Below are 23491 nucleotides of genomic sequence, written 5' to 3'. Positions count from 1 at the left end.
TAAAAAAATGAGAGTAGACATGTCTCCAAAGAAGATATGTAAATGTCTAAACTAGCACATGAAAAAATGCCTAATATTAATAGCTGTTGGCGAAATGGAAGTCAAAAGCACAATGAGATACCACTTCACATCCACTAGTCTGACTGTAATCACCATCAGCTGTTGACAAGTATATATGGAAAAATCAGGACCCTCATATGTTGCTAGTTGGGATGTCAAAATGCTGGAACTGCCTTAAGAAACATTTGTATAGTTCCTCAAAAGGTTAGATACAGAGTTCCACTCCTAGGTATGTACCTAAGAGAATGGAAAGCAAATCCATGCAAAAATGTGTACAGAATGTCAACAGAAATACTCTTCATGATAGCCAACAAGTGGAAGCATCCCAGGTATCTGTTGAATGATGGATGGTAAATAAAATGAGCTGCAGCCACATGATAGAATATCACTGAGCAGTAGAAAGGAATGGGGTACCGACATATGCTGCAACATGGACAGACTTTGAAAACAGCCTAAATGAAATAGACCGGTCTCAGAAGACCACACAGTGTCTGATCCTGTCTATATAAAGTGTTGAGAATAGGCAGATTTAGAGAGGCAGAAAGTCAAGGCTGCCAAGGGTGGGAGTATTGTGGGGAGTGATGACTAAAGGGTAGGTTTGTTTTGGGTTATGAAGATGTTCTAAACCTAGACTCTGATGACAAATGCACAGTACTGTGAATGCTCAAAACCAGTGAATTTTACATTTTAAATGGGTGAATTTTTTGGTATGTAAATTACAGCTCAATAAATTTATTTTAAAAACAAATATTTTTAAATATAATAATATTCTGAGGAGACGAAGCTCAGGTGTGATCAGGGCACTGTAAATGGAGAAGTGATGAATTTGAGAGTCAATAGTGAGAAAATGGCTTTATGATTGGACACTAAAAGGGTGGAGGTGCTTATGCGAAGAGTCCCAGATTGAGCCACCGCAGATGAGGACTGGGTGAAGGAAGGAGTGTTTGGGGAAAAAGATGATGAGTTTGGTTTTTAGTACACTGAGTTTGAGGTACTTGTGGGGCAACTTTGTGCAGAGGCTTAGTAGGTGATTTAAAATGTAGGTCAGAAGCCTAGAGACATAATTTGGGAATCATTAATGACTGGCCTAAAGTTGAGGCCTTGTGTAAGTAAAAACCGTGCAGAAAAGTGTAGGTTAAGAAGAAAAAGAGGGCAAGAACTTATGGGAATTTTACAGAAGAGTGACTGGCAGAGGAGACTGAGAAGCTACAAATAGATGAGAGGAAAATTGGGCAAAAGGTGCCCAGGAGCCGATAGAGGAAGAGGTTCAAGAAGGAGGGAATAGTTAGTTTATCATATGCAGTCCATCTCACATGCTGAGAGTGCTGAAAAACAGGGCTGGGCTGTGCCTCAGGGGCAGAGCACTTGCCCAGCATGTGAGGCACTGGGTTTGATCCGTAGGCCTCACATAAAAATAAGCAAATAAAATAAAGGCATTGTGTCCATCTACAACTACCAAAAAAAAAAGAGCACAAAAAAATATCCTTTGTGCTGGACATTGTGAAGGTCACTGTCACCTTGACGGGCAGTTGCTGTGCAGGCTGAAGAGAGGGCTTGCAGGGCTCCAGGGAGGGCTCCTCAGTGGCAGTGCAGCAGTGGCTCCACGAAAGACAGGCTTGCTCCCCTCATTCCTAGTGCTAGAACCTCTTCCTTTAATCCAGGAATTTCCAGCTCAATGTGCTTCGTTGTTTAAAAATGACATGTACTTTAATCCAGGTTGGCTTTTCTTTTCAGAACCAAAAATAGCAACACAAACTATAGCATCTGTATTATACACATTATTAGGATTCTCAAATTATGTAAATCTAACTCCACACACAAAAAGGATTTATATCAGAATCTATTTATAAAGTCAGAAAAATTCCTCTCACCAGAGCTTTTACCTCTTGTATTTCCCAAGTGCTATTTTATTAAAAAAAAAAAGCAAAAATTAAGGAATTAGGGGGGAATAAATGTTTTACTCAATGAAGATTTCACATAGTATAGCTAACTAGCTGTACTTTATCCATAGTCATTTGAGGACTTAACACACTGATCAAAGTTTTGATCATGTGTCCTTACCCATGTACCCATCTTTAACAAATCCATCTCACAGTTGTCCTAAAAATTCCTTTCTGAGGGAGTTAGATGCTCTCCTCTTTCCTGCCCATCTGCATCTCTTAGGAAGTGAGAAGTTTCAGGGCTCTTTCAAATTCCAGTGTTGTTGTGAGGCAGTGGTATTCAAACTGTTTTTACTTTCCTCATACATACACATATGTGTGCCTGTCAATCAGAAGCAAAAGTTTCCAGAAGTGAGTCTGTGGGATACATTGTGGCATTCGAGTTCTAATTATGACCCAGTATGCTGAGTTCTGAGTCATCATCATGAAACACAGTTCACAGAGAAGCAACTGGGATGGCCACATATTTGTTACTGTGACACCACCTTAGAGTTTGAGGGTATGATCTGGCTTCCTGGTAGCACCCAAAGGCTCTAGGATTTACCCAACTTCTAGATGCTGGAATTATTGCCCTCATACTATAGAATTAAAAAAAAAAAAAGCAAAAGGATCCCAGGCTTACTAATATCTGCCATAAGTTGAATGCTTATTGTGTATTAGCACTCTGACTGGCAAAGGTGATATCTAATCATAAAACAATTTCAGAAATTAGAATTAACAACACTTTTTGGTAGAATAGTAGAAGGATTAAAGAAAACAAAGCTTAGGAACATTAAGTGACTTCTCTAAGAATATATAGTTTGTTGGTGGCTTTAAAGCCTTTGCTTTTTGATTTTTTTTCCTATGAAAGGTCATTTTTAGTGTTCTTCTTTATTGCAAGTAAAGAAGATTGAAAGGCTTCAGGGGGCCCTTAACTGGACTTGGATACCTAGTCTGTAAGCATTCTCACTGCTTAAATGGAGAATTCAGATGATGCCAATGTAGTCAGCTCATTGCTCTCTCAATACAAGATAAATACTACTGCTTCTATAATTTTTGACAGTTTATAGAACAAAACGTATCTCTAAGATCTGCACATTCATACATGGATCTGTTTGAAGCCAAAGTCTCTGGAAAATGTTTAAGACCACTGCCCTACTTGTGCTTTTTAGTGGTATTTGGCTGTTATCCCAGAATGATAGATTAAACCCTTGTTAATTCCTTAGCCATGTGGAAGCATGGCTAAGGAATGTTTTTCAAAGTGGGATTGCCCACTTTGTAAGAAAGCTGGGTGTGTTGGAGGAAGAAGGAGAGCATCAGTAGTTTCTGTCTGAAGCGTTTAGTAGACATAGGGCCAACAGACTCTTGGAGGCAGGTTCCAAGAACAGCCTTCCTTGGGAGCAAATTTTTACCCCCCATAATCATATAGAGCACTAATCTCTGGGGTATATAAAGAACTCAAAAAACTAAACACCAAAAAAATCCAAATAACCCAATCAATAAATGGGCCAAGGACCTGAACAGTCACTTCTCAGAAGAGGATATACAATCAGTCAACAAATATATGAAAAAATGCTCATCATCTCTAGCAATTAGAGAACTGCAAATCAAAACTACTCTAAGATACCATCTCACTCCAGTCAGAATGGCAACTATTAAGAAGACAAACAACAGTAAGTGTTGGTGAGTATGCGGGGGAAAAGGCACACTCATACACTGCTGGTGGGACTGCAAATTGGTGCAGAAAAGCAGTATGGAAATTTCTTGGAAATCTGGGAATGGAACCACCATTTGACCCAGCTGTCCCTTTCCTCAGACTATACCCAAAGGACTTAAAAACAGCATACTACAGGGACACAGCCACATCAATGTTTAGAGCAGCACAATTCACAATAGCTAAACTATGGAGCCAACCTAGATGCCCTTCAGTGGATGAATGGATAAAAAAATGGGCATATATATACAATGGAATATTACTCAGCAATAAAAGAAAATAAAATCATGGCAATTGCAGGTAAATGGATGACGTTGGAGAAGATAATGCTATATAAGTTAGTCAATCCCAAAAAACAAATGTCAAATGTTTTCTTTGATATAAGGAGGTTCACTCATAGTGGGGTAGGGAGCGGGAGCATGGGAGGAATAGATGAATTCTAGATGGGGCATAGAGGTGGGAGGGAAAGGGAGGGGCAGGGGATTAGTAAGGATTGTGGAATGTGATAGACATCATTATCCAAAGTACATGTATGAAGACATGAATTGATGTGAACATATCTTATATACAAACAGAGGTATGAAAACTTATTCTATATATGTAATAAGAATTGTGATGCATTCCTCTGTCATATATTTTAAAAAATAAAACCAATTAAAAGAATAAAAGAAAATGTTTAAAGTAGGGAAAATATTAGCAAATTGTAAATTCCCAACATACTGCAAAATGTTTAAGTGCCTCACAAGAGACTTATCTGGAATTCATGTTATTATGATTTGCTTTTATGTTCTTGTTTTCTATTCATCCCTATTGACCAATTGACATTTCTCAGTCATTGAAAGGCTTTGTTCCTGCTCCTGCTCAAAGCATGAGAATAAAACAAACAGTAATTCAGCTCTCTTTTTATCTTTGCTACATAAAGGTAGATTTTTTTTTTTACAGAACTGGTTTCTGCTTGCTAACTTTCTACTTAAATACTAATCTCTACATAACTAGAGTCATATAAAGATGTATTCATAGAATAAAGAAGCAAATGAATGCTCACGATTGACTTCTAATGACATGAACTCAGGTGCATCATTAATTTATTTTTTCCATAATTCCTTGACCTCTAAAACCTATTCTAATAGAGCATATTCGTTATACTTATATTTCAAAGAATTGGTTTTTTCAAAATATTCATATTGATAAATGTAATAAAAGTTAAACGTGTGGTTTTTCTTAAGGTCTAATAACAATTAAACAAGAAACTACTACAACATTTTTAATTATTTACAGTTATGAATTTTGTGTCCTACATCCTGCATAGGCTGTTTATACTTGCTAGGAAATAAAGTCCCTTTTACAATGAATTGTTAACTTTTAGTAGCTTCAAGGAGTAATAAAAAATTTCAGTGAAAACAACAAAAAACAAAAACAAAAACAGAACACGTTCCATTTCCATTCTTCGCTCCTTCCTGTTTTTATTCCTCTAATCAAAAGGTATTTTTATTTTTTAATTTCTATTCCCCTACTGAGAGAAAAGTTTGTAACAAAAGGTTTGAAGGTATAGGACGTGGCTTCTGTGTTAAAATTTAGACCCATACTCTCTAATACAGTAGCCATGAGCCACACGTAGTGTTAAGCTTTTGAAATGTGGCAAGTCAGAATTAACAAGTGTTAGATGTAAACATTTTCATACCAGGTTTCAGAAACTTACTATGAAAAAGAGAATGCAAATCATTTTAAGAATTTTTAATGTTGATTACAGTACAGGTTGAGGTAATATTTCAGGTATGTTGGGTTAAATAAAATGTTATTAAAATTTTATCCTGTTCCTTTTTATTCTTTATGTGGCTGTAAGGAAATATAATTTTAAATTGTTTCCAATGCTTAGCATTGGATTTCTTTTGCATAATATTGATTTTTGGCTCAATACTATAGTTATCCAACCTAACATCACTCTGAAATATGGCCCATTATCAGATTTTAGGACCACTCACACACCCAAAGAGGGCTAAATTTTGTTCAGCCTTTTCTTCTGTGTCTTGTCCAACATTCAAAACAGCAAGATACACCTTTATTTGATAGAAAGAAAAAAATCAAATTTACCAGCTGGAGGTGAGGACAGACAATCTGGACAATGTGAGAACTCCAGGCTCCAGGAAGGGAGTTTCAGTTTTGGTTTTTCCATTACTACTGCTTCAGTGGTTTTCTTTCTGTTTGAACCATCCATTGACCAATGGAACAGAATAGAAGTCAGAAGAGCCAAACCCACATAAATACAGTTATCTCATACTAAACAAAGGTGCCATAATCATGTGTTGGAGAAAAGATAACCTCATCAACAAATGGTGCTAGCAAAACTGGAAATCCATATGTAGCAGAATGAAATTGAACCCCTATCTCTCACCCCACACAAAACAACTCAAAGTGGATCAGGACCTGAGCATTAGATCAAAGACCCTGCACTTATTAGAAGAAAAAGTAGGCCCAACTCTCCATCATGTCAGCTTAAGAACTGACTTTCTCAACAAGACTTCTAAGTGTAAGAAGTAAAATCAAGAATCAATCAATGAGATGGTACCAAACTAAAAAGCTGCTTCACAGCAAAGGAAGCAATCAGAAGCGTGAAGAGAGAGCCTACAGAATGGGAGAAAATCTTTGCCACCTGCACCTCAGATAGAGCATTAATCTCCCGGATATACAAAGAACTCAAAACAACTTAATATCAAAAAGGCAAATAACCCAATCAATAAATAGACAAAGGAACCAAATAGGCACTTTAAAAAAGAAGAAATATAATTAATCAGCAAAGTGTGAAAAAATGTTCAACATCTCCAGCAATTAAAGAAATGCAAATTAAAACCACACTGAGATTTCATCTCACTCCAGTCAGAATGGCAATTATCAAGAATACAAATAACAATAAATGTTGGCGAGGATGTGGGAAAAAGGTACATTCATACATTGCTGGTGGCACTGCAAATTGATGCAACCACTTTGGAAAGCAGTATGGAGATTCCTCAGAAAGCTTGGAATGGAACCACCATTTGACGCGGTTATCCCACCCCTCAGAATATACCCAAAGGACTTAAAATTAGCATACTGTAGTGACACAGCCATATCAGTATTTATAGCAGCTCAATTAACAATAGCTAAGTTATAGACTAGGTGCCCTTCATCAGATGAATAGATAAAGAAAACATGGTATATATACACAATGGAATATTACTCAGCCATAAAAAAGAATAACTTTATGACTTTTGCTGGTAAATGGATGGATTTAGAGACTATTAGGCTAAATGAAATAAGCCAATCTGGAAAAAAAAACAAATGTCCAATATTCTCTTTGATATGCAGATGCTAACACACAATAAGGGGGAGGGGAATAATAATAGTTCAGTGGATTAGACAAAGGGGAATGAAAAAGCGGGGGACAGGAATAGGGAAGACAATAGAATAAATCAGACATAATTTTTGGATGTTCATATATGAATAATGAAACTCCACATCACGTACAAGAATGGATTCTAACCAGAATAAGTTGTAATCCATGTATATGTACTATGTCAAGATACACTCTACTGTACTATTATACCTAAAAAGAACAAATTTTAAAAATTGTTTCCAGAAAATGTTGCTTCTTATTTTCTGTGCTCTTCTTCTGTTTATACCTGAATATGCACTCAGTTAGTCCTGTTGGTGCGACCACCCCTGAGGCTTGAGATGCTGGTTGTTGTTCCTGAGACTCGGGAACTAAGTTTCTTCTATGGTTGTTTGATTGCAAGCAAAAAGATAAAAGTTGCTGATGAAATTGTTTCAATGGAAGTGGGTTGCTATGTGTGGAGTGTACACACATGTGGGTGTATTAAAGAAGGTTCTGCTGAAATTACTTTCACTTAAAAAGTTTCTCTTTTAAAGTATACAATAGGAGAAGAAGAAAAATTACATCTTTTAATTAAATAATCTGTAATTTAACTCAGAGACTAATTATTTGTACAAAAGTTTATCATTATAGTCAGATACGTATAGGGCCTGTTAGCTGGTAAAAATTATTCTAAGAAAATTTAAAATCCTTTGGAAAAATAATTAACATATAAGTGTGGAAGTCAACATTTATTTACTTAACTTTTAAATTAAAAAATAATTGTTGATTATGTCCCACCCTAAATGTCCGGTTTTCCTGACTTGACACTGGTGTATAGCTGCTTGTCGCCATTCCACTCTACCTGCAAGGCCTTTCATGTTGTGCGGAGATCCTTCTTTACATCCATATGTCCAGTGTGAAACCAGAAAGGTAAAGTGTCCTGGACGGGCCTAGCCTAGTACTGAACCTCAGGTATGGGTCTATGTCATCAGGCTAATTTTGAAACTACCCTTTTCTGTGGTCAGATAATTTTCTCATATATCGCTTGATAAATCTTCTGCTTGGCCTTTGGTCAGAGGTCAGTGTCGATGAAGTAAAATCCTCAGCATCTCTGGCCTGTGTTCACTGAGAGGAATTGTCATCTGTCCCCTGCCTTCTTGTCTTGTTTTCCAGGCCATCTGCTGCAGTCTGGCTGGGCACAAATGCCGCAGTCTGGCTGGGCACACAATCACGAGCCACCACACAGCTTGTAGATTCAAACAGCAACTCTTTATTCCCGAACTCACACCAGCCGTCTACAATCACGTTCTGGGGAAATCCACGTTCTCTGCCCAAATCCACATCCACTGGGCTTCTGTCTCCCAAAAAATACTGTCTGAATCCGGTGAGAACTCAAGGGGAACTCAGGCAGCAGGATACGCCCTATTCCCAGCAGGAATAATCTTAAACCTTAAACCTGGAACCTAAACTGGGAACGCCCTAAACCCGATTATCTTAAACTGGGAACACCCTAATCTGCCCTGGTCCTTGAGCAAGGTCACCTACATTCAATGTCACTGCAACATGGGGTATGCTGGCAAGGAAATTGTCATACCTACTTGGCTAATGGCTCCCAGCAGCCATCAATTCAGTTTTTCTGTGCCTCACAGACTAGTTTCACTAATGGTGATGTCCCTCCATTGTTATCTAGATGTCCTCATTTTGCTCCCAGACTTTTAGAGTTTACATCAGATCTTTCTGACTCTATTCTTAGCAGTATCTGTAACTTTTAACTAGTATTTGCTCACTTTTATTAAGTAAATTTAACACTGTTAAATTGAAATGTAAATAGCTTAATATCGAATATTTAAATAGGATTAAAACCATGTATGAGGATGCTTAGGTTTTTTTTTTTAACTCTGCAATATTAGTAATCTGATTAGTACTGCTAGATTTAGCAAATAAAAATAGAACACTCGCTTAAATTTTAATTTTAGGTAATCAATAAGTAAGTTTTAATATATATATTTCCCATGCAGTGTTTTATCTGGCAAGTCCTAAATCTGGGGCAAAACACTGCGACTTTTAATCCTTAGGAGTGAAAACATTGTGGTGTCCCTTAGGGAATCCTAACACTATTAGACAAAGCCTGCAGGATAGTTGAGCATATTGAATTGACTATGTTTCTTCACAGAGTACCGATTCTTGTAGTAGTTGCCCTGCTGAAATCCTTTAGTGAAATGCAAATGAAAAGCTAACAACTAAGAATTATTCTGCACATGAAATACCTTTGAGCCCCATCCTCAAGTGGTTCTTTCCTCCTTTCTCCTTGCCCAAGTTTCTTTGATCCTCTCTATGGGCTATGGCCCAGCACTATTGCAATATCTGCTCTCAGATTAGAGCCAGACTGCTCTTGCTGCATTTTCCCCACCGTATCTCCATTTCTCCCCCACTTTTAGGGGTTGCATACATTCCCCTGGTGACAAAAGCAGATGTGCCCTCTTGATTGATACTCAAGATCACAACGCTGCATCTTTGTTGTTTAAAGAATCGAAACCATTGCTACGCCGTCCTTTTCCTTGTTGCTCCACATTTGCTATGTTTGTGAAAGTCTCTAGCTCACACTGTCCCAGCTTTGTTTGAGGGCTGCATCATCTACGTTAGGATCTTGAACACAACATCACAGCTATAATCAGCATTTAGAAATGCCGACTTGGGAGCTGGGGCTGTAGCTCAGTGGCAGAGAGCTTGCCTTGCACGTGGGAGGTACTGGGTTTGATCCTTAGCACCACAAAAAAAAATAAATAAATAAAATAGAGGCATGCTGTCCATTTACAACTACAAAAAAAAAAATTAAAAAGAAATGCTGACTTGGAAGAGTACTCTTTTCAGTGACTACTTAGATAATCACAGCACTGTACCATATTCAGAAAGCATTTGACTCCTGGTGGGTTGAATGTATACTTAAGCAAAATGTGTGCTTAATATATCTGTGCAAAGTCTTCTTCAACTGTTCTTTCCCACACATCAGGAGCTGGCATTGTAAACTGAGGTGGGATGACTTGCTTTACAGTTAGCTAGAGTAGAGTTTTGAACATGAGACCATTTGTTCTTTGAGAATGAAAGCATTGTGAATCATGATGTTGGCTGTGGCTGTCGTCCCATCAGCTATCATTCTGTCTTGTGATGGTTTATCAACCTTCTCACAAGGGACCCACCTTAAGGCATTTCACAAAGTAGATGTAAGTGCTAAAAAATGGAAGCTTTGTCCCAGTTCAGCTCATATTTGTGGTTCCGTGTGAGGCATGACCACCCTCCACATTCCGGCAACATAAACACTGTCTTTATCCTTTTTCTTTCTTATTTTACCATTTTCTTTCTTCATTGAATCATTTATTCAACAAATATTTGTTTACTCCCCACTACATGTAGGGTAGTGGATATGTTATCCTAAGGCACCATCTCTAGCAGCCAGGAGTGATCTTTTAGTTGGTGGAGATAAGATATGTCTTAGCCCAAGGCAATATGTGTTATGTTTTGTGGAAGTCTACACAACTTGACATCAAAGGAAGCAGGTGCTTTCACCAGAGGTCCACAGGAAAACACTGCAGAAGAAGTCGAATAAGCCTTTACGAATGAACAGGATTTCACTATAGGACAATGTGGAAAGTAGGATCATCCAGCAGGGGAAATTGCTCATAAGCATTGAAGCTTCAGAGAACAGTGCAAGCTTGCGGAATGGACTGTGCTTCCGATGGCATGCAATGAGGTGCTTCTCTCTTTGCACTTAACAAGTGGGACCATATTGTAAATGGATTTGAGTGCTACGAGGGAACAGAGTAGTGCTGTAGGTAGATTAACCTGAAAGGACTGTCCAGGCTCATTGAAGGAGTGAAAACCTAAGGAAGTAACAATTTACAGCCTGTTGAAATAGCCTGGACAAAAAGTCATAATAATGTGAACCAGGTGTGCCGCAGTCTGGCTGGGCAAAATAACCGGGAGGTGACAAGCAACTTGAAGGTTGAAGCGGGAACTGCTTTATTGCGGAACAGCAGAGGTATATATACCCAACTGATTACACACAGCTTGACTCAATTAGCATCATCAGATACAGCAATCAGCCAATAAGGAATTCCCACCATCTTAATGGCTCCATGGTGTTGCTCACATACCACTCCTCCTGGCAAACTGCCAGGCGCCATCTTGACTTGATTCTCGGCCCCCAACACAGGTGGTAGAACCAGAGAGGGACACAACCTGGCTGACTCAATGCTAGGTAGTTTGTTTAAAGAAAATATCAGTTTCTTTCATACTGTGAACTGTTCCATGTATACCTAGTTACCATGCAGCACAAAGAACAGTTTTGTATATGCAGCTTGGTGTCAACAACTTAAAACTTCAGAAAAACAAGAGGTTTTATTTGTAGAACCAGACCTTAATAAAAATGCAGGGCCAGAGAGCCTCCTAAGAAACGTTCTTGTGCCTCCATAGCCACTGACTCAAGTCAGTGGGCCTTCAAAAAGTAGCGCTATGCATGAAGAATAAACAGAAAAAAATTTAGAATATCTAAATTTTTATAGCAATTGCATTTTCTTTCCCTTTGTTAGAAATTAGCAAAAGCCCAGAGGACCAATTGGTCAAGGGAGAAAAAGGGAGCAGAGACTTCCATAATAACCCTATCAGCTCGGACTGAGGGTAAAGAGGACAGTTGATTATATGGGAAATTCTGAATTGAGTTTTTTTTTTTTTAAATTTTAATTCTAAATGGACCTTTATTTATTTATATGCAGGGCTGAGACTTTAACCCAGTGCCTCACACATGCTAGGCAAGTGGTCTACCACTGAACTACAACTCCAGTTATTGCTTAAGTTTTAAATGTGGAATGAGGGGTCTGTTAAATGTAAGTTCCCAAACAATAGTTTGTGGACATTTGCTGGTGACTGCATAGATGCTTATGAAAAATACAGATTGCCTGGAGTACCGTGAAGGGTTTGGTAGATTGAATCTGGGTGGCATTTGGGAACATATATTCTGAAATAGCATCTCAGATGATAGCCATGGTGTTTGCCATTGACTTTAGTAAAGGTCCAGGGGAGAAAAGTTGAATGACAGTTGCTGTTACAGTGGTGGATGTGATTTCCTAGTGAGGCCACAGAGAGCACGTGGTGTGCAAGGCTGAGTACAGAGTGAGATAAGCAAAAAGCACAGAAACTGAAAAGAATAGTCTTTGGGTGCTCCTAAATCTTAGATAGTCCTCATTTCTGAAACCACATAGAGAAAGAGTATAAAATAAAATAAAAAAAAAAATTTGGACATCTGCTTCTGATTTGGCTTCATTTCAAAACAATCTGACCTATCTCAAAAAGATTTCTTCTACTTCCAAAGGAGTGATAGTTACAAAATCTGTTGAAGAAACAGAAATGGACTATCTTAAATAGAAAAGAAGAAAAAAAGGAACTTGGTGCCGTGGCACATACCTATAATCCTAGCTACTACTCAGGGAGCGGAGGTGGGAGAATCACAAGTTCAAGACCAGCCTGGGAAACTTGGACATTGTGCCCTCCCATGGGGGTGGAATGAAGAGAAGGAGGGAAGGGGAGGGGGGAAGTACACTATCTGAAAAGAAAGTTGTAATATTATCTAGAATGGTATTAGAATACTTAATGTATTGAAATGACCTTTATAATTGAGGACTAGTCTTAAAGTCTCTGAGGACAAATCCTTCATTCTTAGCCAGTCCTATTTCTTTTGTTATTATTGTCATCAGTGCATCTTCTACTCCTAGATGACTAAAATTTTGTGTTAGTAGAAATAGGCTGTTATAAAAAATAAGAGAATGGACCATTCATTTCCTATGCCTTTTTGATGCGTCAGATCCTGGTACAATGTTGTCTTCTTTTATTTTTTATTTTTTTCAGTTTTAGACGGTAGATGGACACAATATTTTTATTTATTTTTTATATAGTGCTGATAATTGTGCCTCACATGTGCTACGCAAGCACTCTACCACTGAGCTACAACCCTAGCCCACAATGTCTTCTTGCATAGAATAAATGTTAAATGTTTGAATGGTAAGTTTTCATGTGGACATGTGCAACTAGGAGTATATTATTTGAATACATTACTTAAATCATTTTGTAAAAAGCATCTGAACTATACTTATAAATTTCTGAGGTAATGCTTCTCTAGAAAAGTCCTGGAGTCATTTTTGGCCATTCACTGAAGACACCTGCAAATGCAAACGAAGCTGGGAAATGTCCAGAGAAGTATTGCCACCCCACTCCCACCTCAGGGCCTTGTGCTGTCTTTCCCCTGGCTGTAATACCTTCTCTAAGTATTTGTACTTTCACTCAGAGAGAAGAAGATCAACCCTACCCCAAATACCAGCCCTCTCCTCACCATCTCTTTATCTTGTTTATTTTTTGATAGTTTCACTCAGCAACCAACATGGTATACTTGTTTGCTTAATATCTTTCTCCCCTGCTACTAAAATATATCCTCCATAGGAGCAGAGACTGTCTTGTTAAAACCTGGTATCTTCTACATCTTGAATAGTGCCCAATTCTTAATAAGTGCTTAGAAAAGTATTTGTTGAATACATGAATGGATTGGATTCATACTATAAAGCAAAATAGAAAGCTTATTTTTATGTATATTTCAGTGTTTAGCATTCAACTTAAGAAGGTGTAACTGAGGGGCAGGGGTTGTTGTTCAGCAGTAAGTGCTCATCTAGCATGTGTGAGGCCCTGGTTTCGATCCTCAGCACCACATAAAAATAAATAAATAAATAAAGGTATTGTGTCCAACTACTTCTAAAAAATAAATATTAAAAAAAAGAAGAAGATGTAACTGAGGCGGGCGGAGTGACACATCCTTTAATCCCAGCAGCTCAGGAGGTTGAGGCAGGAGGATTGCAAGTTCAAAGCCAAAGTGAGGTGCTAAGGAATTCAGTGAGACCCTGTCTCTAAATAAAATACAAAATAGGGCTCAAGATGTGGCTGAGTGGCGGAATTTTCCTGAGTTCAATCTCCAGTACCAAAAAAAAGAAGAAGAAGAAGTAACAGCTTTAAGAGTTTCAAAGAAAAGATTTTAAAGTGATGGAAGGCTCAAGAGGTAGAATATTTTCTAAAAGTTTAACTTGTAAAAATAATTACTGAGTGTACACAAGATCAGAATTCATAAAATTCGAAAATAATGGTTAGGTTAGAATAGGTTTATCAAACTTTTTTTTTTTTTTTTTTTAAATCACAGGCATTCCTCAAAGCTTTTTGGAAAAGTTAAAGAATGTGTTGTTGCATGCTGTGATATCACTCCAGGGCTTCTTTCAGGAGCAGAATGGGCATCATGAATCCTGACTGGTCTATAGACACTTTCTCTTCTTCCCATTGTTCCCCTTTAGTTCTCTTTGCTGCCACTTTCCCTCAAGAGATTTCTTTTTATTTGAAGGCAGACTATATATATATTTTTAACCTTTATATCAGACTTTGGCTCGGAGGCACTTAGCAGCCGCATGCAGTGCCTGGAAAGCAGCGCACTCCTGATGCAACCCAGCTGAGGGTGTTTCTTTGCTTCCGTATCCCTCACTTCTGTTAGTACCCATCCCCATATGCAAGTAATGAAGACTGACAATGACCCAGCCTGGTTTTGTTACTGTTTCTACCTCATAATTGTAGTATCACACTTGAAACTAGAATATACTTTAATATTTTCTCCTTTCATCTCTGGCTTTTTGCATTTTTGGCAAACATCAAGGGGAATAAATGAGACCCACCACTGCAAACCCATCTGCCTTCAGGGACATGTAAGCAGACCAGGCTGTGATGTTTAACCACCCAACGCAGAACTGCAGGGGAGTCCCTGGGGAGTAACAGAAGGCACATTCGAAGGTCAAATTTTCTTTAGCTCTGAATCATTTATCTGCCAACTGATTGTGGTAGGGATGCTCTGTATTGGCATTTTCAATGGCACTAACTGATTGGCATGGAACTTATAAAAAACTGCATTGATTTTGTGGTAGATGTAAAGTGAAAGTACAGTTTATACTTTGGGTTTGATAATAGGAATTAATAAGAAAATATGCTGTTACAGTTTTTAAAATATGGCAAACCCAGCTACAGATGAGTTTATTTGTCAGCATATTACTCTTATACTGCTGCAGCTGCTGTCAAGGTCACATGTGAAAATAGTCGTCCTCACTAAAATGCCCTTCTAGTTTTTGACAGCCCAGAAATTGCTTCATAAAAAATAATAGTATGTGGTCTTCCAAACCTGTCTTCCTAATGCTTGTTGACACTTGAATGTTGCATTCATTTCTTTTTTTAACAACAAGCTAGTCAGTGATGATTCTCTTCTGGTAGGAATTCAGATAATTACAAATCCGTCAGGGCAGATGTGTTGTACTGGAAGAATAGCTCATAGTATTCTTGACAGCAGGCCTGAAGTGGAACCCACTTTACCATGGTCAAAAGTCAATGAAGCTCCTTATCATACCTCTTTAGAGATAGTTTCCAACTGCTCTTCAGTAAACTGAATCAGATCCTGTGTTTGTAACATGTATTTTAGCCACTGAAAATTGTCTTTTTTTGAGTCATATGACTTAATGGTTTGTAAATTAAAGAGAATCCTGGGAAAGTGGATTTAGTTTCCCAGGATAGGATATAGAGGTATAAAGTATGGGGAGTAAAACTCAACTTTTCAGACTTTGTTGCAAACTTTTCACCACTTTGTGGTCCAAAGTCAGCTTTTATGTATGGCCTAATCTACGGCAGGAGAAAGCATGATCTCAAGGGTATTGCATACAAGTTTCATTCTTGGTGGCGATAGTCCAGAAAGGAGGTATATAGTTGTGACAGTGGCATTTATCCTGTTCATAACCATGTGTTCAGTCATTCTCTGAACTTTAGAAGCTAAATTCTAAAGTAATGACGAAATTGGTAATGCTTTGGCAATTTTATCTTCTACCTTACCCCGTCCTTCCCTCCCTTTCTGGGTATATTTGTGTACATCTTTCTCTAGCATGTGGGTTGTATGCAAAGCTGATCCCAGATTGTATATCAGTTAATAAAACTAGTACTTTATCCAAGTAATTGTTGACATTTGCTTTTACTAGCTATTGAATAGAAACAAAGATAATTTAGAACACATAACACACATGATAGGAAATTAAGAGCAGCATATGTATGTCTTAATATACCATCATGCCACAAATTCTACAAGAATTGGTTTCATAAATATAATCCCATAACAGTTCTTTATTTTATTATTTAGAGTGTATAAATATAGAAGAATGTCTGAAATGTAATTCACCAAAAATTAAACAATCAGTAATGAGTATCTCATTTATACTAGGCAATTTGCTAAACAAGTATTTTATTCTAAATGTAATTATGCATTTGATAATATCCTATTTTATAAACAAGGAAACTGAAGGTTAGCAAGAGTAAATAACTTCCTCTCCTTGACATTTTCTCAGAAGATCTAAAATTAGTGTACAACACCAACACAGCCACATCAAAGTTTATAGCAGCACAATTCACAATAGCTATATTATGGAATCAACCCAGATGCTTATCAATAAATGAATATATAAAGAAATTGTGGCATGCGTGTGTGTGTGTGTGTGTGTGTGTGTGTATGCAGTTGAGTTCTACTTCGCCATAAAAAAGAAGGAGAGTGTGGCATTTGCTGGTGAATGGATGGAAATAGAGAATATCATGCTAAATGAAATTAGTAAAAGTCAGAATCTCAAAGGTTAAATTTTTTCTCTCATATGCAGAAGCTGGAGTCAAATAAAGGGTGGAGGTTAGGGGAAGGGTAGGGATAAAATAAAGAGCCAATCAAATACAAATTAATAGACAAGCAAAAGGAAGTCTAGTAGAGGAAGGAGAGGGGAGGGAGAGCTGGAGGGAAAGGAGGAGGTCATGAACTGAAGCCAGTGTCCATGCCCGTAGGAGCCTGTGGAAATGAACCCAATATTGTGTATGACTGTGAAGCTCATTAGGGCTTTATAAACATAATGATGACAAAATAATATAAAATAATAATAATAAAACATAAAAAAGAACCTAAAATATATTTTTTAAAAGAATAAATATCTTGTCTGAGATCTTGTAGATATGAATGAGGAAAGCAGAAATGGAATCAATGAGTTTGGCCTCAAATCCCTGAACGACCCTGCTGGACTCTGAGAAGCAGAATGGGAGGAGGTGTCCCCTGAGAAGTCAGCTGTGGGTCAGGTTGTGGGTCTGGATATTGGTGCAGTGGGGGCACTTGAAGGAGCGACTTTTTCCCTCCTCTCACTGTGAAGAGAGTTGGCAGGATCCAGGGAAGTCTTCTATGGGAACCTCCGGGAAAATGAACTTTCCGTTTTGGTTGTGATATGAAAGGCTTTTAGCCATATAAAAATGAGATGTTTTCACATGAAAGTCTTTAACTCCAGATATTTAAATGGTAAATTTTTTACCTCACTGTCTTTCCTCTGTGTTCATTTTAATTCTTGTACAAATTGGCCACCATAATCAGAATAAGTCTAAAAAGAAAGGAGTCACTACTAAAGAGAAAAATGTGTTTTGTCCTCCTTTCAGAGACTGTTAGATTTTGGTGACTCCTTGAATCAAGTATTTGCTGAATGAATGGGTGAGTGAATTTGGAAGATTAGCTGTGAATTCCTGAAATATACACTGTTAAAGTTCCTGAAATTATTCCAGTAAAAGCAATGTATAGAAAGAAAAATATAGAATTACACATGTGTAGAAAGCATGTAAAAGTCATCCTACAGAAGGGAACTCTCATACATTGTAAGTGATAAAGTAAATTAGTGTAGCCATTACCAAAAACAGTATGGGAGATTCCTCAAAAAACTAGAACTATGATGTGATTCAGCAATTCCACTCCTGGGTTTACATTTAAAGGAAAGGAAGTCCATATGTTTAACAGATAACCTGCACTCTTGTGTTTTTTGCAATTTTTACTGTTCTCAATAGCAACCTAGGTGCCTATCAGCAAATGGATGGATAAAAATAATGTGATATGCGAACAAAACAGAATATTATCCTGCTATGAAGAGAACGAGGCAATGTGGATAAGCTTGGGGACATGATATTAAGTGAAATAAGGCAGGCATACAAACACGTATACCATGTGTGCTCACTGACATTGGAAGCTATGAAGTTGATGTCAGAGATATCAAAGGTAGCATAGTGGCACCAGAAGCCAGGAAGTATATGGCGGGTTGAGAAAGGATGGTTAATAGGTATGGAGAAGTTGGACAGTAAGAACAACTTCTACTGTTCTGTAGCACCTTAGGATAATTATGGTTGACAACAATAAATTATGTATTTCAAATGACCTAGTAGAGAATATTTTGAAGTTTTCTAACACAAGAGAAATGATAAATGTCTGAAGTGATAGATATGTTAATTAATCTTATCCAGTCATTTCCATATTGTTGTCAAGGATTGAAATATCATACTACTTTTCTGTTGCTGTAACAAAATACCCAAGGCTGAGTAATTTATAAAGAACATAAGTTTATGTAGCTTGTAGTTCTGCTTGGCTCTGGCCAGGGCCTCACAATGGATGGTATTAGACTGGTGGGTGTGTGTGCAAATGAGAGTGATTTCATGGCAAGGCAGGAAGGCAGAGCATAGAGAGAAGCCATATTGCTCTTTTATAGCAACCCCTTGCAGGAACTAACCAGGGACTCACAAGAGCTACACTAATTCCTTCTGGTAAACACTCCCTGGTAACATAGTCATCCCACACTAGACCCCATCTCTTAAAGGGTTCACCACCTCAGAACATCATTACACTGAGGATCAAGCTTCCAACATGTGTACCTAAACCATATGCAAACAAAGCATGCCAAACTTCATAAATATGTACAGTCATTACTTGTCATTTAGTAATTATTTATAATCAGCCATAGAGCAGGCCATTCGAGGCCATATCTTGGAGGAACTTTCAAAAAGTAACCCCAGGAAGGGGAAACTTAGGAAATGTTGGTGATTTTATTTTCCTTTGATTTTGCTCTTTATTTCTTAAACAAGAAAGATCAGGTATGCATAGAAAAACTTACTTGGTATTGTGCAAATTTACTTTTTAGACATTTTTATTTAGTTTCCCTTCCTCTGAATCAGTCTGTTGATACCATTTTTAAAAAATACTATGTTAGGGGCTGGGGATGTGGCTCAAGCGGTAGCACGCTCGCCTGGCATGCTTGCGGCCTGGGTTCGATCCTCAGCACCACATACAAAGAAAGATGTTGTGTCCGCCAAAAACTAAAAAATAAATAAATCTCTCTCTCTCTCTCTCTCTCTCTCTCTCAAAAAAAAAAAAAAAAAAAAAAAAGTACAGTGTTACACATGTAAGCAGTTAAGTAGTTTCTAGGTAATACAAGTCCAATATTTTTCCTTCTTAATATCCTGCAGAGTATAAGGAGTTATTCTGTGAGCCACTGAATACATGTTTGCCCCTAAAATAGTTTACCAGTGATAGTAGTAACACTTTGTTGGTCAAGATTTTACTATAGGGAAAGAAGCCTATTGGGGCAGGGTGAACTGAAGAATGAAAACTTTGGACTGTCTGGCTACCAGATTTTTATATTCAGACTCGAGGAGGGATAAAATAAACATTTCAGAGAGTATGTTTTTTTTCTTTCTCTCCTTCCCTTTTTCTTCTCTCTCTGTCCTCCTTCCCACTCTCCCTTCTTTCTTGTCTTCTATTTCTATCTCCACACCCTCCCCTTTTTTTTGCAGTGCTGGTGTTTGAACCCAGGGCCTTACGCATGCTAATCACAGGCTCTACCACAGACTATACTCCTACTCCTCTAATATATTTTCTATGTGTTGCCTTTAGACTTACCCTCTTCTAGACCCCTAAATTTTCTTTATCACTAGCAGTTGCATTTATCTTGACAAACACAAGTTTTCCATGAATCTATCCTTTTCTTATGCTGTGGCATAGCTTATCTTTTTTAAAAGTTCCATTTTTATTCAGCCTTAGCCTTCCATTCCTGAATGCCACTAGAATTTCCTCTGGACTGATTTATCGTATGTTCCTTGTTTGCTATTGTTTGCTAGCAAACTTGGATCTCTTCTGTTTGCCTCCTTTGTTTCTCTGTATGATATAAGATCTAATTACCACCCAGCATGAAGTAGCAGCTAAGATGAAAAAGGCAGCAAGAGCAGGCAGCAGCTTCACTGAGAGCTAATCAGCGGCCCCTCCCTGTGTATTCAGCTGAAGGAGGAAGGGAAGCATCATTCACCAGAGTGACTCATATTTTAAATGTTTTTTTTTTTCCTTTCTTGATTTGAGACTGAAAAGGGGGATTTGTTCAAATTGTTATAGAAGCAAAACACTGGACAATACTTTTAATTTGCAATCAGTAGTCTTTGATGCTTCTTTGGATTGCACAGAGTATTTTTCATCATCAGGATTACTCAGAGTAGTCCCATCCTATTATCCTGGCATTTAAATGTAGATACAACAAACATTTCCAGGAATAAAAAGAAAATCAAGTGGATAATTAATCATTTTTAATAAGGCTTAGAATTTTACTCAATTTTGAGCTTTTGGTTTCCAAATTTGCCTAAAACTATCTCTAGGTTTATGTATAAAGCATATGGCATCTTACTATAGTAGCTTCTTGGCTTTTTTTTTTTTTTTTTTTGTGGGATGGATGAGTTGGATAATTAACCTTGTGTATGTGGGGAGGGAGTTGATAGTATTTTTAATTTTTAAATGACTGATTTGAATTTTCCTTTATTAGATTGTCAAAGATTAAAAATTAGAAAATATGTGATATTGGGTTCATGTGAAGAGACATAATACTTGCTTTTTGGGGAGTATATTTTGGTCCGACAATTCTAGAAGGACAATATCTATCAAAACTGAAAGTACATATACCCATGACCTAACAGTGCCACCTCTAGGAATCTACCCTTGAACATCCTGTAAGACACATGTATAAAATGTTCCTTATGGTATTATTTTTATGTAAATATAAATGCAAAAATGGTCATTAATAGATTAATAAATAAAGTAGGATATTTCTCCTCTCTTTGTCCCCCATATAAACACACACCCATACACTTACAGATTGGTGGGTGAAAAGACTTTACAAAAAAGCCCTGTTAGCTCTTAACTCTGGGAGATAGGATTGCAGGTCTCAGGTAAAAGGGTGGATTTGGGGGTGCAGTGATTTTGTGTTTTTTAAAGTTTTTTACCCTGTGTTTATGGTGTTTTCATAATTGAAAATAAATTTTATGTTAATAACCAAATGTGGGTTTTTCCCCTCTTAGGACTCAGCCCAGGAGAGTGTTATTACTCGAGATATTCATCGTACTTTTCCTGCTCATGATTACTTCAAGGACACAGGAGGAGATGGTCAGGAATCGCTTTACAAGATCTGCAAGGTAGGGCTCTCCCCTCTGTTTTTTTCTAGAATGTTGTACAGGGCTGTTTTAGGAGCCTATTTTAATTAAACCTTTTAAATTTTCCCCTATTTTTGTGCCTTATTTGTATAGTACCATATTTTCTCTTGTGTACTCCGGGATCCTCGATCCTGCGCCCTTCTCAAAGGGGACTTTTCTTCCATGTGTTCCTAAGGAGGCATGGCAGAGCTGCAGCATGGCTCTACTGCTAACAGAAAGGAACAGGATGTCCTCTCAGGCTGCGCTGTGAAGGCTCTGAAGAGTCCCAGAGGACTCTACCCTTCTGACTAGATAATGTGGTGATTGTCTGAACTTTTGACAGGAAGGCAAGAGTGAGAATCAGTGTGGGGCCTGTTGTTGAATCCTGGCAGGTTCTCTGATTCTGTTGATATACTCTGTGCTAAGTCACATTATACATCCTTTTGTTTATACGTTTCATTTTGAAATCTTTCCTCTCCCTCATTATTAGTAGGCCTGGAAAAACACTGCTTCCTGCTTTCCAGTGAACTGCTTAGTTACAAAGACCCTGTCTGTCAGTGGAGAATAGCTAACAAGTGATTAATTGCTCCAGGTTACATCAGAAATGCAGAGGGAAGTGTAGTGGATATACTCATCTTGTTCTTACTTGTCATTCTAAAAGAGATTGTTAATAATAGTGAGCTACATAAAACTCAGATAATAATTTGGGGAAAAAGCAAACACTGAGGCTAATTTGTAAGTTAGATAATCATTACCTGAGTAGCAAATTTAGCCTTTTTAATGAATAGTGAATACTTGCCAGTAGGTAGTCTGAAGTGTTTTCACAAATCTGTTCGTTTTATATTTACTGTTTTTTTTTAAATAGCACTCATAAAAGCACTCGCCTACATATGCCAACCAAGTACAGTTGTTTAATTTTGCAAATGGCACATGTTTCATTAAAATCTGCTTGCATGTTGGTGGTTTTGCCCTCTTCCCACTCCTCCATCTTTTTTCTTTCTTTCTCATTTTTTTATCTCAATATTTTGGAATAATATAAATATACACTGATCAGAAATATATTTTAGGGGGGGTACCGGGGGTGTAGCTCAGTGGCGGAGTGCTTGTCTAGTATGCATAAGACCCTGAGTTTGATTCCTGGCACTACAAAAAAATATATATATATATATTATTTTTATATAGATGTATCATTTAGAGCCAGAAATACACAAATAACTTAAAATCTGAGGGAATAACAATCTTTGAAAAGTGATACATTGGGGGTGGTACTGTAGCTCATTGGTGGCATGCTCGCCTTGCATGCTGGGTTCGATCCTCAGCACCATGTAAAAATAAATTAAAAATGAAGGTATTGTGTCCATGTACAACTAAAAAAAAAAAAAAGAGAGAGAAAAGAAAAGTTATGCATCATCAAATTGAAAAAAATACCAAAATTATTGCACTGTGTATAATATAGTCATTATAGACTTATAAAAGGTAAATTTAATTATTAAAAATTTTTTGAATATTTTTGAAATTCTACAAGCTAACCAGCTTCTGGTTTGTATAAGAAGATGGGAAAAATTTTCTATAGTTTCTGAGTTTATTTAGAAGGATCTAGCTTATAGCATATGGAGCAACATTTTCCCCCTAGCATTTAGTGTATTTTCAGCCAATCAGTGTTTTTTTCTCCTCAGTTTTTCTCTGATTGTTATTACTTTCTTCATATAACTAAAACAGATGGTTCCATGTTCTTGCAAGCTCTGACTTCTTATTTTTCTCCATTGTAGTAAAATTAGTATTTGCTCCATTATATTAGGGAAGTATCTGAAACATTAGCAAACATAAATTTAAAAGTTAAATGATGGCACTATTAAATATTTGATATGCTTTTCTCTGGTATAGCAGACAATAATCCAACTTTAAGTTTATTCAGAAATAGTCATTAGTGCATTATATAGATAAAAGTATAAAAATGTAGATCAGAGATATTTATTGACAAATAACTTAAATCACATTGAATTTTGTGAATATGTAGAAAACAGGTAAAATCATATATAAGATAGCCTATAGAAATTT

The 23491-nt window shown here is 37.3% G+C and overlaps 1 protein-coding gene and 1 long non-coding RNA gene across 4 annotated transcripts in view; one reads left to right on the top strand and one right to left on the bottom strand.

The window, feature by feature from the left end:
• The window catches only part of Rabgap1l (RAB GTPase activating protein 1 like), a 620475-nt gene that overhangs the window by 327774 nt on the left and 269210 nt on the right, over nt 1-23491 (top strand). For all 3 annotated transcript variants that reach the window (XM_071600291.1, XM_071600292.1, XM_027935052.2), the window contains one exon: nt 21323-21436. In XM_071600291.1, the coding sequence (XP_071456392.1) occupies nt 21323-21436 (114 nt within the window). The remainder of the gene's footprint in view (nt 1-21322; nt 21437-23491) is intronic.
• The window catches only part of LOC114092471 (uncharacterized), a 353583-nt gene that overhangs the window by 154307 nt on the left and 175785 nt on the right, over nt 1-23491 (bottom strand). The gene's annotated exons all lie outside the window — the stretch shown is intronic.

The sequence above is a fragment of the Marmota flaviventris genome, chromosome 12, assembly GCF_047511675.1.
Source record: "Marmota flaviventris isolate mMarFla1 chromosome 12, mMarFla1.hap1, whole genome shotgun sequence".
Classification (NCBI taxonomy): Eukaryota; Metazoa; Chordata; class Mammalia; order Rodentia; family Sciuridae; genus Marmota; species Marmota flaviventris.
The sequence above is the reverse complement of the archived record's forward strand: the minus strand, read 5'-3'. Positions and strand labels throughout refer to the sequence as shown.